Source organism: Lygodium microphyllum, chromosome 5 (assembly GCF_053477565.2).
Source record: "Lygodium microphyllum isolate KBCC chromosome 5, Lygodium_microphyllum_v1.1.10, whole genome shotgun sequence".
NCBI lineage: Eukaryota > Viridiplantae > Streptophyta > Polypodiopsida > Schizaeales > Lygodiaceae > Lygodium > Lygodium microphyllum.
This window is the reverse complement of record NC_141139.1, coordinates 71,797,466-71,819,752: the sequence shown is the minus strand read 5'-3', so window position 1 is coordinate 71,819,752 and position 22,287 is coordinate 71,797,466. Positions and strand designations below refer to the sequence as shown.

The 22,287-nt window shown below is 40.3% G+C and overlaps 1 protein-coding gene across 1 annotated transcript in view; it reads right to left on the bottom strand.

Moving 5' to 3' along the window:
- Window positions 1-2,566: 2,566 nt before the first annotated feature.
- The window catches only part of LOC148035961 (CAAX amino terminal protease family protein), a 40,974-nt gene continuing 21,253 nt past the window's right edge, over window positions 2,567-22,287 (bottom strand). Inside the window, exons 3-5 of the mRNA XM_087677945.1 lie at window positions 6,093-6,234; window positions 3,791-3,855; window positions 2,567-3,526 (exon numbers count right to left, since the gene is read on the bottom strand). Coding sequence (XP_087534071.1) covers window positions 2,867-3,526; window positions 3,791-3,855; window positions 6,093-6,234 — 867 coding nt within the window. The 3' untranslated portion in view covers window positions 2,567-2,866. The remainder of the gene's footprint in view (window positions 3,527-3,790; window positions 3,856-6,092; window positions 6,235-22,287) is intronic.

The window sequence follows — 22,287 nt, the reverse complement described above, 5'->3', positions numbered from 1 at the left end:
GTGTTGCAACTAGACTATACTATTACGATTCAAGTGCAATACATCAATCCACACACAAGAATATCCAATATCAATACAAGAAACCAAACAAATCTTAATTGCAATAAAAGGTACAAATGCAATCATCATCATTGGTGAGATGTCTATGTTTATCTGAACAACATTCAACATTATAGGTAATCAAATAGTGAGTGTTTGCCAAATGTCATTATTCGAGCCATTCAAAAATGAGTTGATAGTATTTGGTAGTTTTGCATAGATATAGCCAATTTGCAAACACTAAAATGGTGTGTGCCGAATATGTCATATATCATCTACATATTTGACACATTCACATTACACCTTGTTCCCATGAGTGAGGCATATACTACCTATGCCAAGTAGTTTGTAATGATTGATCTAGGCCATGCTAATGATGAGGCAATTCAGGTTGCTTCTAAATGGCATTCCACTTGGGAGGACAACAAACATCTTTTCGATAAAAGCCTCTTGATTTAGAAGGAATATGTTTGGACTCTCCCTCAAGAGCACTTGCTATAATGGTGATTTATTTCTTCTTATGCTTCTATGACCAAAATCCAAGACCAATCAGATGAGCTTGAGTAGAATTGTCATTCCTCAACTTCATTTTTGCAGAAGTGTTTTCCTCATCAATTTGAGATGCTTGTGATGGTAGCCGTCTTATGACCAAATCTGAGCAACTCCATATACTTAGTACACTTCAAGCTAACCCATGAGATGATGGATCACGTACTACAAAAAAGACAAATTACCACAACCTAAATATCTACTTAATAACCATGGTGGTGGTGCTTTTCTTTTGGGCGGTGGGAGGGAGGGGTTATTTCCACTCTTCCTCTTTAACAACAAAAAAAAAGGGCACTCCTTCAAAAGTTGCTACTAGTATCATATTTTGCCTTTACTCCATACAAACATGATTTCCTTTGGTGTTATCATCACATATTCAACACCTACAAAGGAGGAGAACGATGCAAATCATGTATATCAAACTAACAAAATAGAAAATGTGTACACATTTATTGTAACATAAATAAATCTAATATAAAAATTCACAATTAAAAATTGACAAACACACGAAGCCAATTCAAGAGAGAGCCACAAATATAGAGCATTGCAACTACCTACCACTTACCAAAAATGAGAATGGCAAACAATGCTAACTAGCAACAATCAACATATACAAAGGCTTAAATGATAACGAACACCAAAAATTCATGGACGCATACAAGGACAATCAAATAACTGAGGACAAACAAACAATATAATTTATTCTCCTCCCATTCATTGATAAAGGAGTGCAAATAAGAATAGTGCACAAAAAATGGAAGATTGCTAAAAGAAATTCTCAACATGGATATCAAATATGATGATTCAATAGTGAACAATTGTCACACAAAAACTGAACAAGGATATCTCCACATATACAATCAAGGTTGTTACACCACAAACATAACACCTCCCTCAAATTACTATTAGCAACCTACTAAAACAAGCCAACAAAAGCACCAAGTAAATCCATAAGAGATTGACCACACACACATCATAAACCAGTCATCACTATTAAAAACACTAACTCGTTTTAGCAAAGAGAGAGAGAACAAATTCTTCAAAGAGTAGACAACCCTTTCAACAACATTGCCAAAAAAAATTCACAAGTAATCAACTATACTTGTTCTCTCTCTCTCTCTCTCTCTCTCTCTCTCTCTCTCTCTCTCTCTCTCTCTCTCTCTCTCTCTCTCTCTCTCTCTCTCTGCGCGCGCGCACAACACTCCAACCACAATGTTGCCTATAGAAGTTTCGGTAGAGGAAGCACTAAAAATACCCCCTACTACCAACCCTAGAACACCTCCATCAACCAATACAATACTATCCCCTCCTTTGCTAGCACCAACCCTAAACAACATACAAGAGCAAACACCACAGTGACAACATAGGGAGATCAACCTAGGCAAGTAATCAACTATACTTGTTTTATCTCATATACATAGATGTGTGTGTGTGTGTGTGTGTGTGTGTGTGTGTGTGTGTGTGTGAAATCAAATACTCCCAACAACCACAGTGTTGCCTATAGAAGTTTCGGTAGAGGAAGCACGAAAAGTACCCCCTACTACCAAACCTAGAACACCTCCATCAACCAATACAAATACTACCACCTCCTCAGCTAGCACCAGCCCTAAACAACATACAAGAGCGAACACCACAGTGACAACATAGGGATGCAAGAGGAAGCACTACATACACAAAATACCATGCAAAAGGAGAGTAGAATAGCATTAAAAAGGCTCAATCACAAAATCAAGAAACACATTTAAAACTTTCAAACCTTAGGACAATTTTGATATGGGGGGAAAAAACCAACAAAAAGCATAGATACAGCAAGAAACCTAGAGCAAGCACTAATCCTTCTAAAACACACATCATTCACAAGATATAAACATTTGCATGGACACCCAACAACATATAAAATGTATTACTTTCTAAAGAGAGGAAACTTTGATTCACTGGTATGAAAAAAAGTGCATGCTCTTAAGCTGCACATTCATTCAAGTGGCATCTCACAAGAGACCAGATTGTAGATAGACATGATCCATTTCTACAGATATTCCATTGTTATCATCACATTTATCTGCATATCAAAGCTCACGTGGTCATTACTTTTTTACAATGCACCCATCATAGGTGCAATCATTTTAAAACAGTTGTGATTTTTCTACAAGACACTCTTCATTGATGGATTGCTCCTCTTTTCACTCACTATATCTCAACACTAAGAAAGAATGGCACACTAGGTTGCTCCTGAGCTTTAAAAGTGGTCCAATAATGAACACTATGAAAGAATCCAATACTATCTTAACAACCCCAGGAATACAAACCCATTCCACAAGCTATGCAAAAGCATAGATGGCAATAAGTTCCGAGATCTTACAAACATGATGCCCATTACAAGACCCAAGAAACTCAGAGGCAGCACTCTCTGCACATTGAAATGGGCCAGGCCAAATACAACAGCACTCACAAAGATGGAGGCCCACACAGGCAAGTACCTCGTTAGAGAAGGTAGCAGAAATCCCCTAAATATCACTTCTTCCCAAATTGGGCAGCAGATTGAGACTACAATGGCATAGACTAATGAAGCAATGGGATCACGGGCCATGATAGACTGCTCATAGGATGATGTTACCGGTACTGAAAGTGGAAGCAGTTCTAAATTGATTTGAGATAATTTATTCACAATGGGAAAAGTTAAGCACCCAAGCAGTACATCAATATACCAGTGACCACGCCAGCTGAAAGGGAACCAGTCTTTTGGAAGAGGGTGAAATCGAGACAAGCATCTTTTCAAAATGCTAAGTCCAACTGTCCCCTCTGCAACATCTGTGATGAGGCTATAGAGTGCTTGCCCACGATAAGTCAAGCTGTCTCTGCTATACCCAACGCAATGAGCTGCAAAGGGTATGACCCATGATCCTACTAGCCAGAATGTGCAGAACCAGAGAAACATGACCTGCATAGTAGCATTTAATGTAGCCTTTCATATAATGTTACAATGAATTTCCTTCACCAAAAGCCAGTTCTGTAGAACATTGCTACTAAGGATTCTAAATTTGTGAATAAGATGACAATCTTAACCATGAAATAAGAAATGTAAGAATAGATTTGCTTCTCTGATTTGCAACAAAAGCCAATTCTTTAGAGCATTGCTACTAAGGATTCTAAGTTTGTGAATGAGATAACAATCTTAACCATGAAAATAAGAAATGTCACTAACTTGTACAACTGTAAACGATGTCCATGGAACTGTCCAAGGCTCCTTAGTTTTTGAGAATCCAGACACTACAAGAAAAATTTGACAAAAGAATATGTAAATTGAAAACGGCAAATGTTTGTTGTAGATCAACAACTACCCCCCTTCCCAGAGAGAGATGCATCCACCCCCCAAACCCCCCCCCCCCCCCCCCATATATATATATATATATAAACACCACTCCAATCAAATACCAAAAAACAAGACAGAGACCAGAAGTCCAAGAAAAATTAAGAAATGACTGCATATACGAACACAGAACGTGACATGACTGTAATAATCAATCAGCTAATTTTTACAAAACAGCCTGCACAAATTTCATACAAAATGCCTGGAAGAAAAAAGGCACCACGAGGAGTCAATTGACCAATAAGCCAGAGTTCCAATGTGGATAAAGTAATAGAACAACAAAGGGACTTTGCCAACAAATGTACATCACTAGCCAGCGGTAGCAGTTTTGGAGAAAGCCGTTATGACTTAGTCAGCAAACTGAAGCACATTCTCATATCGACATTCAATTTGACTATCAGAAGTATGAACTACAAAAGCAGACGTAAATCCAGTTTAATTACAAGCTCGTTAATAAAAAAGTCTGCTGCAAGCTGCCAACACAACTCTAGCAATTGGAACCTGGTTTCATGTACAATGCCAATACTGACTCTCTACTGGCAATTGGAACTTGCCTTCATCTCACCAGTGTAGTAGCACTAGAAGTAAATAAGACTGCAAGTGTATTATTCATGTGAATGGGATGTACTTCAGCAAAGCCCAAAACCAAAGTGTGTGAGTAGAACTTATACGCATACATTATGTCTCGAGCCGTGACTGTGCCTGAGCTGAAATAGAAGCCCATCTGATATCAACCGAAGGAGCGAGAGGGGGGAGAGGAGAGGGGGTAGAGACGCCTTTCGTAGAAGGTCCCAATGGATGAGCCACTTTGGAGAGCACCTTGGCTGCAATGGCAACCTTTACCTGGCCTCTCTTTGGAGGTGGCCGGGGTTGTGAGCTACCCATCGTCATCTCCTCCTTCTCCTCTGTTTGAAGACCCAATAATTGTAGCATAGTGCCAAAAGCAATTGCAAGTCTGATAAGAACCATAACAACAGCGTAGACAAGAATCTACACATATAAAGAGCACATCAGAAGCCAGTGGAATCAACAGTTAAGACAAAGCAATGCCAGAGCTCATGCAGACCTTGGGCTGTCTAAGATGGGCTACATAGGTGATAATAAAGCACACACACTATGGAGGCAAACCACACTGCCACTGCAATCATGGCAGCCATACTGACATCTCACAGTCATACCTGCTTGACTGATGTACCAGACCTGGAGCATGTTATGGTGGATGTGAGGAAAAAACAAGAAACAAGCATGAGATGGAGGGCATGTGTAAATTAGTGCTTCAAGTTTGGACACCAAAAAAATTACGTAGCTTAGCCTCCTATCTGCTGATGGTCAATCCCTGCCAACCTGTTTGGCCACTTATTTGCATAGCCCTGGTAGGCACTGGTTAGCAAGGACCATGGATGCCTTTGCAAATTCTCGAAAAGACTGGGTCAACCAGTTGCATGTTGTCACCCACTCTTTAAACTGGCTCTTGATAACCTCTTGAGTGATTACATGTACCAATTATGCTACATAATGCTACAATGAACTACAACAGTTAAGTCTCTCCTCTTAGACATACAAGGAAATCCATGTGGTTCAAGGATTCATCAGAGCATTGTATGGAGTCTCCACAAAATACTTCAGCAAAATAATGGATCTATTGAACTTCATAAAGACTGCATAGAGTTTTCTCAATATCCCTAGAACCCAACAGACTGCCTCTTTTGTTTAGTTTAAGTTTCTGCACTCCTTAATCTTGTTTGTAGCTTCCAAGTCTAACGAAACCGACTTCAACCAAGCCCCCAGGCTTAAATGTGCCTCCAGCTGGCCTTTCTGTAGAGATTCATCTTTTTGACACTTACTTGAACTCTTCAATCCTATCACTCACATGAGCAGCTTACAGTTACACAGCACCACTTAACTACTACCTGATTCCTACGTCTGAAAGCATTTAAATAGGGGTATGTTCATGCACTTGGGCGTTGACATTATGTCGCACTATCTTAAGGGTGGACGTTCGAATTTGGAAAACATTCCTTTGTGTGTTGTTTGGCCATGCATTACATCTCACATTTTATTGTCATAAAGGTAGCTATTATATCCTTGATGTTAAATAGAAACAATTGAGATCAAGAAGAGAGCACAAATTATGTACTTAAACTTGCAATCCAGGGTTCTCCTCGGTGTGACAAGCCAGCAAAAGTAGCATCTGTTTGCCCATTCTGTGGAAGTAGCTCCTCTGTACTGTTATCGACAGATGCTGCATCCCATGTCATACATGACACCACACACTCTCTCTACAAATGAAAAGAGCCACAAAAAGAAATTTATGTCAGAAAGAATATATCCAATAATTGTTGGAAAAACCTTTAGTACATCAAAGAGACAAGAAATGTGTGTTTTATTTAACAAATGTACAATTGGCAAGAACTTCAAGGAAGTGTTCATGCTTTTGCCAAAGACAACAACATTTCTTTAGTGCCTAGTGAATCTCATTAATTCAGTAACAAAGAATGAAAATATTCCAATGCATTCCAATGCTATTAAGGGTCGATTGTTCCATAGGTAGTGCACCTAGCTGCGACTCTGCAGCTTGCGCCAAGTTTGGAACTTGTGCGAGATCGAGATGATGGAGAAGGTTGTCAGAGAGGCCGTGATTGATGATGGCAAGCGCACTTGCGCTCTTCACGAGCCATTCCTAATGAAGTTGCAGGTTGCCTTAAAGAGCAAATGGCCCTCTCAAACTCTAGGACTCAACAAACCTTGAAGCGGCTCACCTCTCTTGTCGCTCAGCTAGCTACAACTTCATCCCAAGAGAAGGCAAATGAATCCAAGTGCGAATCTAGACACCTGCCACCACTAGATCCACTACATGGCCCATAGGGCATTGTTGGATCTAAAGGTATTGCCCCTTCTACCTAGGAGGTTGGTGGACACCGACCCTTCATGCACCTTCCAACGTTGGTATGAGTTGAATCTTCATCTTCCAAATGGAGAAGCCGATGCCCAATAACTTCTCAATGCTGATGCTGTATCATGACATACAGGTAGTAGATGCCATTGTGTGTTGGTAGAAGATCATAGATGGCAATGCTTCTTATCCTTCTTCTGTTGTTGCTGTTGTTACCAGCACATTATGAGCAGCAGGGTGAACTGAGCTGGATGAGAGCAAGTGTTGATTAAGGTAGAGGATGAGCTTGGTACAGCCAATACAGCAGATAGCTGGGCGGATTACCCAGACAGCAACATTGGTTGTTGCGAAGATGGCCTATCAGTCTCTCTTTGGTAGGTTCATAGGTCATCAATCTGAATTCTACTGCGAAATCAATCTTTACCAAGGCCACAATGGCCACTCCCAACTAGGCCTTGAGCTCCTTAACCTGGTCTATCTAGGATTTCATTGCAATGGTTATTGCAATTTGCCTCATGGTACATTCTTTGCTGGGCACTACCCAAATCAATAGCCACACACTATAGCTTTGAACTCAGCACTCAAAATGATCTGCACTCTGTCTCGATCCTTGCACATCGACATCAAACTGGTATCATAGCGGGCAAGAGACAACTCAGGTGCACGCGTCTCAAGACAGTCGACACGCATGCACAAGCTCAACAGGCACAAGTTAGAGTCAACGGTTGACTGCCTGACAGAGGCAGTCGAGCCACGATTCACGGCCCAAGAGGAGATCACGCCTGGTCAACATCTTGACATGCCTGATTTTTTTCGTTTTTTTAAATACCTTGCAATCCTTTTTTCTTCTCCCACTCCTGGACGTTCGCATGCACAAGCATAGTGTGCAGACTTGGCCTAAAAATTTGGGGCTTTTCTTGGATTTGGGGACTGTGATGCAAAACAGGACAATCTGACCCAAAAATTGTAAAATCGGTGCACATTTGCCCGGGACATTTTGGGGCTTTTCACATTTTAGTGAAATTTCTTTGATTTCATTGAAATTTGTGCACATCGGACCCAAGAAAATTGGGGCTTCTGCAAAATTTCTTCAATTTGTGCAACAATTGCCTGGTATATGCACTTAGGTACATGTATTGATGCAGTCTAGATGGATTTCCTTCTGAAAATTTGGGGCTTTTGACCGAAATTGTCATATTTGTGCCTGTGAATGCTTTTGGAGTAGAAATTGCAGTCAAATTTTAGGCATTTCACATGTAATTGGTGCCTTGGTCTCTGAATGTGGCTGTAATTGCTTGTGGAGTGCAGTAACAAACACTCTCTAATTCTGAAAATCTATTTGCAGATCTGAAATTTCTGCAAAAAAAATTTATTTTCACTACTGGTTGGTACTTGCAATGTACCATGGTCATTTGTGTGGTATTTGGGCTTATATTTGGTGACCTTCGAGTCAATTTAGTGCTGCAAATTATGGCTGGAAATAGTGACAACAGCAATCTTTTGCACATCAAGAAGCTTGAGGGTGCACATAATTTTGCAATATGACAAAAATAGTGCTACAATGTCTTGGTGCACAAGAAATAGGTGAAGCCCATCAAAGCAGAGGAAATAAAACCAACAAGTATGAAACAAGAAGAGTGAAATGATTTGGATGAGCTTGCACGCTGTCCGAGGGGTTTTTGTCGAAAGGTCGAATCCACCGGGGATCAGAAGTAGAAGGAAGTAGAGATAGGAGATGGAAGAGAAGATAGAGAATATCCAAGTGGTAACCACTACAAAAAAAAATCACAATGAATTGAAACAATATGTATTGAAAGAACCTGGAATCTTTGCACTACTCAGAAGCAATCTCCAGGCATTAGTTCTCTTGGAGCTCCTTCGTAGACCAAAAACGTGGATTAGAAAAATCAACTCTTTCTCTACTGCTCGGAACCCAAATCTGATGGCTCCGTTGACTCCGAAAGGGGAGTAAAACCCCAGGACACCAGGACACCTGCTCACAGATCTCACAGATCACTCCTTCTTCTTCTTTTAGTTCAATCTGCAGTTTTCAGCCCGTTTACAGCGATCGCGACGTGCGATATTTCATCAATCTGTCTTTTTTATGATAAATCTCCTAATTGGCCGAAAAAACCACTAGCTTTATTGCATGCCATCCTAATCTAGAAGCTTTTTCTAACTTTTTCAAATTTTTACAAACAATATCAAAAATAGACTAAAATTATCCAAAAATCTAGTATTTTCGGATAATCCATGCAACTCACACTAGTACTAATGGCTCAGATCACATTGACTCTCTAGATCAATAGAGAAGTCGGATGATGATGCATTCCATACTTTTTCACACAGTGTCCTTATAACATCACGACATCCATCCCCTTTGAACCTGCACATCCTCTGGTATGTGCCAAAATCCTAGTTGTCACTGGATTCTGAGTCCTCCTCATCCTCTCCAACCATATCTTTTACTTCATCATCTTCCATATCTTCCTGGCTAGCCTCTGTATCATGGCCACTATTTTCTTCCAATCCTGGTAACTCATAGGCAGTAGATTCCCGCCTTTTGAATAATTTGATTCTTTTCCCTGCTACTGGAAGTTTTATGGCTGTCCCATCCAGCTCATTTAATGCATAAGTAGCATTATCAAACACCTGTCTTACGATATAGGGTCCAAACCATCTTTTGGAAACTTTATGCATGGCACTATGCTGATTATCTAAACTGCTATCATAAACCAATACCCAATCCCCATCTTGTATGGTTCTTGGTCTCAGTCTATGTCTTTTGTCAAACCGTTTCTTATTCTGTATCGTTGCTGCCCTTAACTTTGTAGTTGTTGCCTCTATGTCTTCTGACTTTCTTTCCAACTGTCTAATGCGTAAGGCCAACAACTCCTCTCGATTCAACTCCTCCTCCCAAGGTACACACTCCATGTGACTATCATCTCTTCTATCGGCATGATAGGTTTTTGACCATACATCAATTCTACAGGCATATATCCTGTAACAGCACTTTGTGGAAACAAGGTATCCATCTTTTAAGAAAAATCCATAGGCTTGCCTTTTGATCTTCTTAAACTCCTCATCTGACCATTCATCTCTCTTTGTTAATGTACTGAGATATTGACCAATTCTCAGCCACTCTCCTGCATATTTGTCTTCTAAAAACACTTCTACACAAGATGCAAAACACCTAAAGTGTCTTCTCTTTGTTGTCCAAGCTTCTGTTAATGCTATAGCAACACCTTGCATTGCTGAATTCACTCTTGCAACATCATTTTCAGCCATAAGAAAGTCCTTATTCATCATCCCATCTTCATTCTCATAGCGTGCTCAAGATAACATGTCTGCCATTGGGTTATCTCTTCCTGCAATATGCTGAAATTCAGGGTTCAAAGATTTAATGTATGCAATCCACCAGAGCATAGCAATGTCCGGGGTAGCACAACTAGTAATCATACCCAATACCAGCAAACAATCAGTCTCAATGACTACAGCACCCATAAAATACTCCTTATCACATTTAAGGGCTGTCACAATTCCCCATAGTTCTCTTTTAACCTGTGAATCTTCTTTGTCGTTCAGTCAATACTTTAGCACCAAAGCGAATTGCATATCTTTGTCCTTCCTCATCATCTTGCCCAATTGCCCATCCAATCCCGATTGGGCTCGTATCAACAGTAATAATGATAAGCTTTCCATGTGAATAGTCAACCTTTCTTAACGTAAGAGTAGATTTTAAGAGTTGCTTCAATTTCTTCATTGCTTTCTGATGCTTCCTTTCCCAATGAAATTTTTTACCTTTCCTTAGAAGCTGATAAATAACATTGGCTACATGTGCAAAGTGAGGAATCCATATCAAATAGAACACACATGCACCCAAGAATCTATGCACCTCTGATACATTCGTGCATACATCTTGCATTCTATCAATCCCATCTATTTTTGCTGGTGATGGCCTTCGCCCATAAGGCCCACACATATGCCCAACAATCAAAACCTCTTCAACTCCAAAGACAAACTTTTGTCCAGAAAGAGTTAAATGCACCTCTTCTAGACGTGTCAAAATCCTCTCACAATCCACAATTTGATCTGCAACAAACTGTATGCATCCATGAGCATCCATCTCTTCTTTCTTTTCATCCACTGCACATCCTTTGATTGGAATATCATCCAAGAAGGGCATAGTCAATTGTGGTATAAAATCCCTAAGTACCATATTCATAGCATTTGTCATGTGTGCCACTAAGTTTGTTGCACCCTGTGGAAGAGTACACATCCGTACTAACCCCAAAGGAGTCTTCATGGTTTTGATATCCCTGCTTTCAATTGCAAGCTGAAACTGATCATACCCCGAGTAAATATCACCCAAAGAATAGATCGCTCTGCCTGCAAAAGCCTCTGCAAATTCATCAACCACAGGACCTGCACCCACATTTCTTATGGTCACTTTATTGACCAGTTGCATGTCTTGAATAAATCTCAAAGCCCCATTCTTTTTGGGCACAGTAAACCAACGATTTGAGTACGAGGCTGAAGAAGGCTCCAAGATCTTCATGCAAATCTTTTCATTTAGCAAATCCATCAGCTTTGGCAAGTAAGCTTTAGGCACTGGAATAGGCCTCAAGTTCCATGGTACATGTGGCACAATAAATATGACCATAGGAGAGACAACATTTGGATCCACACAACCTATTTCACTTGGTTGAAATGCAAATGCCTTCCCATGTCTAGCCAATATCTGCATAAAACAGTTACTCTCAGCAAGCAAAAGAAACCCTTCTACACCAACTTTCAATTCCTGTAATGTTTCAAATGTAAACTGATGACCTATATCTTTAGGATCCTGTAAGCTTGGCTGCCTTGACACTTTTTCATACATACCCTCACTCTCTGGTGGAAGTGGCAAAGCAATTGGTTTCACCTTTTTTTCAATTGTCTTATACTTTGTCTCCACAAGTGCTTCAGCCCATTGTAATCCTTCCTGCTGAGCAAACAATGCTATAACATCATACATATCCAAAGAACATACTGACAACACTCTGTTTTCAGCCTCATTTTTTGCATGTATAGTTGCTGAAATTTCAGCCATAGTGTCAGTAATAAAATTTCAGCCATAGTGTCAGTAATATTCAGCCCATAAAAGATGCCTGAAATGCCATCATTTTTAGCTAACAGCCCCAATGATCTCAGTTTCTTAATAGCCCGTTTCATAGATATGTGTTCAGCCCTACACATAGCTTTCATAGGCTTAAACCAACATGAACTGTTTGCTATAAAATGAGAATTACCAATAGTAAATACATGCTTCATTTCATCAAGAGGCGAGAACACCCTCTGAACAGCACTACTGTAGCTCCGCATTACAACAGTGCTTAATGAAAATCCAGGTCTTTGAATTCCCTTGCATTTGGAACCAAAGGAGACTCTTGAAGCGTATCACGATTTCTAGGATGATTAACACAAACAGTAAGAAATTGGACTGATTTTCTCCCATCCTTGCTTCTGACTCTTGCATAAGCAGAACCATCATCAAGCACCTTTGTTTCCATACGCACACCTGTGATATAGGGCTGTCCCAAAATCACTGCATATAAGGAATTATCTTACACAAAAAAGTGTTGCTCTTCCTGTACATCACCAATCGTCACTTTTACATTAGGACATGCAGCATAGAGCTCCTTTGAAGAATTATTTACAGCCCTCATACGCCAACCATGATCAGTGTCCACAGGCCATGCACCATTTTCATACAATCCCCACTCAATGACATTTATCTCAAACCCATGGTCAAGTAAAGCAACACAAGGAGTTTCATGTTCCTCTATTTTCACTACCGTTTCAGTGGTAGCTCTAGCCCAATGATTTCCTGTGTAGTGACTGCAAGGAATAAATCCTAGAGTCTCTTCTCCATATTGTTGCATTTGCCTTACTCCACCATGCATATTGCTACAAGACAATGCATTTTCAGCCGCTTTCTTCTCTTTTCCACATGCTGTCCACTGATTAGTAGCATCCTGCATAGATAATCCAGTACTTACTTCATGCTCATATTCAGCCCGAATACCCAACAAAGCAGTTTCCTCTTCAAATTGCAGCAATGCACTAGTGGTATCACCAAGAAACCGACGCTTCCTTTTAATTATGTCAATGATCCCATCATGAATTTCTCGCTTGGCAATGCCAAGCACCTCTCCCAAGGTAAATTCCACCCGACTGTTTAAGATCCGTTCTTCAAGAACCTTCTTAAGATCTGTGGCTGTCTCAATGTCAGATTGCAACTTATATCCTGGCTGCTTGCCATTCTTTTTGCCATCTTGTTTGTTATCCTATTTTTGCTTCTGACTAACCTCTTCCATAACATGCTCGGGAGGTGGCTGATTTGCAGCTTTAGGCTGATCCACACTTCTTGTCATTCTATTAGATATCCCTGCAATATCTTCATCTCTTTTTCGTTTTTCTTCCATAAGTATATTCGTGTTTTGTACCTTTGCTAAATATGCATACACTGAATATGCATCTATCAGTGATTCCTAACCAGTTATGCCACGAATGTCTTGCCCTGCATGAGACATTTTACTACCAGTGACCTTTCTCTTTTCAGCTGCATGTAAAGCATGTGTCCATATTTCAGCCTTTGGACCAATCATCACTTGGCCATGCATTCTATCTAACTGTAGACCAAAAGTAGAAGCATGTATCACCGCATAAGCATTTCGGATAGCCAAGTCTTCCAACAACTTCTGCATACCTCCCTTTCCAAAATTCAAAGCAAGAGGCAATCCCGTTTCTTGTGCATGGATCTTGCCATCTTTCCAAAAGATAAGCTGCCGTGCCAAGGTCTCCTAATAGGCAGCACAATCCTTTCTCTCGTGCTACAAACTGTCACACCACACATACATCTTTTTCCAGGCTTAGGGGCTATTGCTCGTCATCTTTTCTCTTGTACTTTTTCATCCAAATTTGCAACCTTCAATTGAAGATCCCGCATCCCTTTGACCAATTTATCTAAGACATCTTCCCTAATAGAGGGAACAATAGCAGGTATAGCCATAGGTAGAGCGGGTGGCTTACTGGATACTTCAACTGTCTTACCCGTAACAGTGGGCAAGCTAGAGACATGCAATCTTTCTCTTCTTCTATGCTTCTTCACAAGCGAAGTAACAGCTTTCTTGACATGTCTCCACTCTATTTTCAAACCTGTCTCTGTAGTCTGATCCTCCAGGAAATCATCAAGTTTCTCTTGAAGCTCAGGATCAGCTACCTATAGAAACAATTCAATTTTCTGACTTGCAAGAGCTTGCTGTTCTGCAAAATCCAACTGCTCAAATCTACTTTCAAATTCTCTTAACAATTCTGTAACCACAAGACCCTTATTGGGTTGTATAACCCACTCCTGAAAAGTCTTGCGCGTAATCAAACCGATATCCTCAATGTAAAATTCTTACCTGAATGTCTTCTTGAAGGCTACCCAATCTGCATCCTACAAGTATAATTCAGTAATCCGTGCTTTCAGTTCATGAACAGTAACACGTACAAAATACCGGCTCCATGCAGATTGAGCCACTCCAAAGAATTCCAACTTTTGAGCATAGGTATGTACATATGCAGATACATTCCTACCATTGAATAACTTCACCTCATGCTCAACTGCTTACAAAGCATTCATCACAACACTTTATGTTTGACCTAAAGCTTGCATTACCTGTTGTTGTTGTTGTACCTGCATAAGCATATTCATATTTTGCACCAACTGTTGCAAAACATCACTGGAGATTGTATTCGAAGATTCTCCCATCTTGTATTTCCTTCTTCTGTGACGACCTTTCACGTCAAGTTCACCAATGTCAAAGGGGTTTTTGTCGAAAGGTTGAATCCACCGGGGATCAGAAGTAGAAGGAAGTAGAGATAGGAGATGGAAGAGAAGATAGAGAATATCCAAGTGGTAAACACTACAAAAACAAATCACAATGAATTGAAACAATATGTATTGAAAGAACCTGGAATCTTTGCACTACTCAGAAGCAATCTCTAGGAATTAGTTCTCCTGGAGCTCCTTGGTAGACCAAAAATGTAGATCAGAAAAATCAGCTCTTTCTCTGCTGCCCGGAACACAAATCTGATGGCTCCGTTGGCTTCGAAAGGGGTGTAAAACCCCAGGACACCTACTCACATATCTCACAGATCACTACTCCTTCTTTCAGTCCAATCTGCAGTTTTCAGCCTGTTTACAACGATCGCGACACGCGCGATTTCGTCAATCTGTCTTTTTTATGATAAATCTTCTAATTGGCTAAAAAAGCCACTAGCTTTTTTGCATGCCATCCTAATCTAGAAGCTTTTTCTAACTTTTTCGAATTTTTATAATAAATAATATCAAAAATAAACTAAAATTATCCAAAAATCTAGTATTTTCGGATAATCCATGCAACTCACACTAGTACTAATGGCTCAAGTCACATTGACTCTCTAGATCAATAGAGAAGTCGGATGATGATGCATTCCATACTTTTTCACATTGTGTCCTCATAACATCACGACAACGCTCTACCATTGAGCTCTCAGTATCAAACAACTTGCTCTTTAACATTGAGAAGCTGAATTCAACATATGCAATGTGGCAAAGACTTGAAGAATCGTATGCTCAGAATAGTGCAACCAACAAGGTTCATTGGCTAAAAAGGTTAATGGACTTTTGCATAAAGGAAGGTACAGCCATGTCTGTACATTTGAACGAGTTCAATTTCATTTTCAGTCAGCTGATTGCTTTGGATTTCCATATTGATAATGAATTCAAAGCTACTTTTTTGCTATGCATTTTGCCTGAAAGTTGGGATACTTTCAGGACAGCCTTGAGTAACTTAAATGCTCAGCTATTATATTCTAATGTGGAGAATTCTCTACTAATGGAAGAACTCAACAGACAAAATAATTCAGCAAACAAGTCTTCTCATGCATTACACACTAGGGGCAGATTTCAGCAAAAGGACAGTTCTGAAAATAGAGCACGCAGCAAGTCTCCTCGTGGCAAAAATATGAAGTGTCATCATTGTGGCAAAAAATGGCACTACAAATGGAATTGTTTTCAATTAAAGAAAGAGAAAGGTAAAAACAAAAACATTGAAGACAACAAGGCTGAGAAAAAGGACAGCTAGCCTGCAAAGAAGAGCAATGTGAAGATAGAAGAGGTAAATGTAGTCACTCATAGGAATGATAATGATGGTGATGTACTTCTTGCTTCTTCTTTGAGTGCACATACATTGATCACAGATTCTGAGGATGACGTGCACACTTGGATACTTGATTCAGGTGCGCCTTTTCATGTTACACCACATCATGAGTGATTCTCTGACTACAATGGTGGTGCGAGTGGTGTCGTCCACTTGGGGGATAACTATGCATGTAAAATTGCAAGCATTGGCAATGTGAAATTGGAATTTCAGTATGGCTCCGTGTTTGTTTTGCATGATGTGAGGTATGTACCTCAGCTCAAGAAGAGCTTGATAAGCACAGGGCAGCTAGATGATGAAGGCTATCACACCACCTTTGGGGATAGCAAATGGAAAATTTATAAGGGCTCTCACATTGTTACCAAGGACTCCAAAAGTGATACTCTGTATCCTTTGCATGTATCTAGCGTGCGTGATCATGTAGTTGCCATAACCAAGCAGCCAAGTGTTTCTTTGTGGCATAGCCAGTTAGGACACATGAGTTAAACTGGAATGAAAGTCCTTTCTCGCTTGGGTTATTTATTAGATGTATCTGGTGGCCATGATACGAAGGAGGTTAATGCATTTATTATTTATATTATAAACAATGTGATCATTGTATTTATGGTAAGCATGCTCAAACATCACATAAAAAATCTCTCTAAAGTCTTTACCCTTACAGTTGGTACATTCGGATGTATATCAAATGCCAAGGTTATCTCTAGGGGGATAGAAGTATTTCATTACCTTTGTTGATGATGCCACATGCAAAGTATGGGTTTATCCAATCTGTCAAAAAGACGAGGCCTTGAATAAATTTAAAATTTTCCTAGCACTCACTAAAAATTAGACCAACAAGACATTAAATTGTCTTCACTGTGACAACGGTGGGGAATATGTGTCCAAAGCCTTTTAGGACTTTTGTGACAACAAAGGGAGCTCACCGCCCCTCACAATCCACCCCAAAATGGTGTTGCAGAGCGTATGAACATGACCATTCAAGACAAGGTCCGTACAATACTGTCACATGTTGCTTTATCTCATGGATTTTGAACAGAGGCCATTATGATAGCCATACACTTGATTACTCAATCACCAAATAGGTCTTGGGCGCAAGGGGGGGTTGTTATTAGCAGATTAGTCAAGTTCATGGCTAAGTCTATACATGTGGTACAATAGACTGGGCACTAGAGATATTTTAGGCATTTTATTTGTCAGTATTTATGGGGATTTGACATTATTTGCAGCGCCGACCAATCGTATTTTATGGCATTTATTTGGCCTATATATTCTCAAGCTTCCTCCTCCTCATTCATTCATCACCTGGCAGTTCTTGGGGAGAGGGAGCATGTGCTAGTGCCTCCATAGCCGATGACTCACATTGCTTTTGTATTGTCTCATGTCTTGGTATATGAATTCCATTTCTCGAGCATACTTTTCTTTTGAACAGTTTATTTCACCACATGTTTATGCTTCCATTGCTGCACCACTTCTAACATGGTGTCAGATTTCAGGATTTGTGCTCCTGCTATGTTTTCTTGCTGATTTCAGGACTATTTTCACCTTTGTTGATCAGGCGACTACTGCTCCAACCAGGTGACCTATTTTACTTGTGTTTTTTGTTGACATCAACATCTGTGTCCGTTTCAGCTTGCGTTTTGGTGTCTCTACATCTCCTCCTAGCTGATTGCTCGCATTATCAAGCCGTTTTTGCTGTTTTTAACAGTTTTTGACTGACTTTTTGACTTTTTCCAGTAACTTTTGTCTTATTTTGATCAAATTTTGGGTTATATTGTATGTGAACTCTTGTTTTTCTACAGTCTGTGCTCGTGTTTTGGCTGTGTTCCCTCTCCAAATACCTTCTTTTCTCTACTTCTCTTCTCAATCCTCTACAAATGGCTCCTCAATGCACATCCAATGATGATACGCTACATGGAGATTCTCGTGAGGCTTTTGCAGCTTCAAAGAGGGGTTCCAAGACGAAGAAGTCAAAGGGCCCAGATGTGGACTCCTTCGATGAGTCATCATTTGCCTCAGATTTCGACTCAGATCCTCTAGCCAAGGTGAAGTCCACAGCGCAGAAGGGATACTCTTCTTCGAATCATAGGAGGGGCTTGGTGGCCCCTTCCTCGGCTGCTTTCTAGTGGTGGTGATGCGATCATCCCTTACGACTCTCCAGTGCCAGAGGAGTGTGAGAGGGTGGTGAGAGGGTGGTGAGATGGGGCAACCGTGCCTCATCTATATTTTTATACACATGCACAGGATCCAGAGAGAGACATCCCTGACGTATCGATCAAAATCTCTCATGTACAAATCCTGGAGCTGGGATTGACATCCAGGTTCATGATGGGCTGGTTATTTGACAGAGAGCGGGTGGCTTTCGTCTGAAGCTTATATGAGGGGACACTTTGGCGGTTTGGCTAAAGGACGGAAATTCATGGTCATTTATGTGTTGCAGCATTGGTGACAGGGTGGTCATGTGTGCTACATTAGAGGTATCATTGGCGGACATGAGAGCTGCTATGATTCTTCTCTATTTTTAGGAACTAGTACGATCAACATTGACATCAGGTTCTCTCCAAGACACGTTGGTCGTGGCTTGCACATCCACTACTTGGGTATCCATGGTTCTACTCTGATGGACATTGTTGTATGTACTATGATGAGACATTATCATTATACATTGTATTGTATCAGATCACCCATGATCTGAGAGAGGGTACTAGCAGATTAGTCAATTCATGGCTGAGTCTATACATGTGGTATAACAGGTTGGACACTAGAGATATTTTAGGCATTTTATTTGTCAGTATTTATGGCGATGTGGCATTATTTGCAGCCAATCGACCGGCCGACCAATCATATTTTATGGCATTTATTTGGCCTATATATTCTCAGGCTCCCTCCTCCTCATTCATTCATCACATAACAATTCTTGGGGAGAGGGAGCATGTGCCAGTACCTCCACAACCGGTGACTCACATTGCTTCTGTACTATCTCATGTCTTGTTATATGGATTCCATTTCCCGAGCATACATCTTAGTTCTAATCCGTATTGTGTTCTCTCTTTCTTTTCTTTTGTCTTGTGTTCAGTAGCTTATTTCAGCACATGTTTATGCTTCCATTGCTGCACCACTTCTGGCAGGGGGGGGGTCCCTCGAGAAGCGTGGTCGAGCAAGCCACCTTCATATGATCACTTGAGAGTGGCTGCGAGGCATTTGTGCACATTTGCAAGGAAGAACGCGGCAAACTTGAGCCAAAGTTCTGTAAATGTATTTTCCTAGGATATGGTGATGAAGGTAAAATGGGGTATCGATTATGGGAAGAAAAGAAAAGTAGTACCCAACAATGATGTTCCCTTTCAGGAATATTGCATGCACAAACAGCCCGAAAAGACAGAGAAGGTCAAAAGGGTAGTATTTCGGGAGGATGTACCAATTGGACAACAAAGAAAACCCGCTAGACAGCGACAAATACCTACTGTAAATGTCCCTGAAAATGCGAGGAATAATGCTGAAAATGATCAGCAAGATATTGCCCATGATGTACCACAAATTCAGCAAGAACACATGCCTATGGAACAACCAGAACCAGCTGTACAACATGCTCAACTTGCAGAACAGCAAGCTGTTAATGCAGATTTGCAAGTTGAACAGCTAGTAAATCTTGACCATTGGGTCCATAGGTTGACCAGAGTGCAAAGACAGCCAGACAAGTTTGTTCCTGGTGTCAATTATGTGGCTGATTATGTCATGTTGACAGATCGTGGTGAGCCGTCATGCTTCTAGGAAGTAATGGACAGAAAAGACAGCAAGAAATGACATAAGGCTATGCTGTCAGAGATGGAAAATCTCATGAAAAATGACACTTGGGATTTGGTGCATTTTCCTAAAGGGCAGAAAGTGCTACCATGCAAATGGTTTTACAAAATGAAAGTCACTTTTGGTTCTTTGTCAAAGTACAAGGCATGACTAGTTGCTAAAGGGTACAAGCAAGAACATGGAATTGATTTTGATGAAATCTTTTCTCCTATAGTTAAAATGACTACTTTGTGAACCATCTTGGGCTTGGTTGCATCTAAAGATATGAAACTCATACAGATGGATATCAAGACAACCTTCTTACATGGTGATCTGCATGAATAGATCTGTATGCAACAACCTAAGGGTTTTGTTGCAAAGGGAAAAGGGCACATGGTATGTAAACTCAACAAGAGTTTGTATGGGCTGAAATAGACACCCCGCAAATGGTATCATAAATTTGATACTTTTATGCAATCTCAGGGATTCCATTGCTCTCAAGTTGATCATTGGTTAGCCTTATTCTCTTGGTTTTGTATGTGGATGACATACTAGTTGTAGGCAAGGATCTTCATGCCTTGGACTCCTTGAAGCAGAGCTTATACAGTAGCTTTGACATGAAGGATTGGTATCATGAGATACCTTAAGGGCACAAAGGATTTATGTATCTGCTTTGGGAAGCAAAAGTCATTTGTTGTTGGCTTCATGGATGCAGACTATGCTAGTCATCCTGACTGCAGGAAGTCTACTTCAGGATATGTGTTCACATTCACTAGGGAAGCAATCTCTTGGATATCCAAGCTGCAAAAGTGTGTTGCACTGTCTACTACAAAGGCAGAGTATGTGGCTGCCACTGAGGCATGTAAAGAGGCTTTATGGCTTACATGTCTGGTGAGAGACCTTGATATTACAGAGGTTCCTATCCCCCATTGTGACAGTCAGAGTGCTATCATGCTAGCATGGAATCATGCCTTTCACGCAAAGACAAAGCACATACAAGTGACGTATCATTTTATCAAGGATGCACTTGATAGCAAGAGCATTGAGCTTGTCAAGGTACATACAGATGATAACCCTGCAAGCCTTTTTATGAAGGGTCTTCCAGTAGAGTAGTTTGCTCATTGCCGCCAAATGATGAGGGTTGGATAGTATATGTGTATTTTATCTTTGTACATACATAGACTTAGCTGATTCTTTCCTCTATCTTCAGGCACATTGCCTTTAGGTGGGAGATTGTTGGGAATAAAGGCTTTCCGAACCTTTTACGGTGTTCGGGTGTGCACGCACCCTTACACTTGTACTTTATATTTATTATCAAAACCTAAAGCGGTACATCTTGTCATTGTACCAAACACTTTGTGTGTCATGCTCTCACTCTTTCTGCTCACTCTTTCTACTCTGAACTCTACACGCAAACTAATGTGTACTTTGTCTCGATCCTTGCACATCGACATCTACTTGCCCCATCTCACCACCCTCTCACACTCCCTCTCTAACACTAGAGGATTGTGAAGGATGATCGCATAACCACACTAGAAAGCAACAAGAGAAGGGCTAGCAAAGGCCTTCCTTCTTTTGGCAAAAGATATAAACTTGGCCACAGGATCTGAGTTGGAGTCAGAGGAGAATGAGAATGACTCGTCGGAGAAGTCCATATTCTGCTACTTCTTCTCCTTCTTCTACTGCAAAGCCACTGGCTCCTTGTAATCCTTGCGTAGGTGTCCCTTCTTACCACAATGAAGGCATTGGGTCTCCATCCTCTTTTTCCTATCAACCCTTTGTGAAGCTACAAATGCATTGTAACCAACCTTATGTATATCGATTGTTACCAAGATATATTGCCTCAATGATTCAAATTAATTCGATACTCATTTATTTTGAAAGGCGATATATATTATTTGAGTATTTCAAAATATGTTTAAATGTTCATTTTTCTATACAAGGATGGCCAATATCCAGAACACCCTAGAATTATTATTAGGTTGTCACTGACGAGATACCTAAGAGAAATTACAAGTTTAGTCAAGCGGTCGAATTGACAAAAAAGCCTAGATGACTAAGACTTTTTCACTCGAGTAGTCACATTGACTAGAAGCCCATATAATGAGTGGTTTCAGAAAGCGAAACCAAATACTCATGATTTAAAAAACAAACCATGAACCGGTGAACCTATACAATTAACCTCTCCAAAACATAAATTTGGCAACTCCTAAAATATAGGAGGTTATTATTTTTGAAAGTTACTCAAAATGGAAATTTTATTCGCACAAAAGGCTCTAAATTTTTGCCAATGACCAATTTTGTCATTAGTGGCTATCTCAAATTCTTAATCATTTGAGAGATGTTAGCATAGAAGGTTTAGAAGCTTCTTTCTCTAAAAAAGTGACATGTGACATCTAAAATAGGACGTGTCATTTTTTAAGAGACAA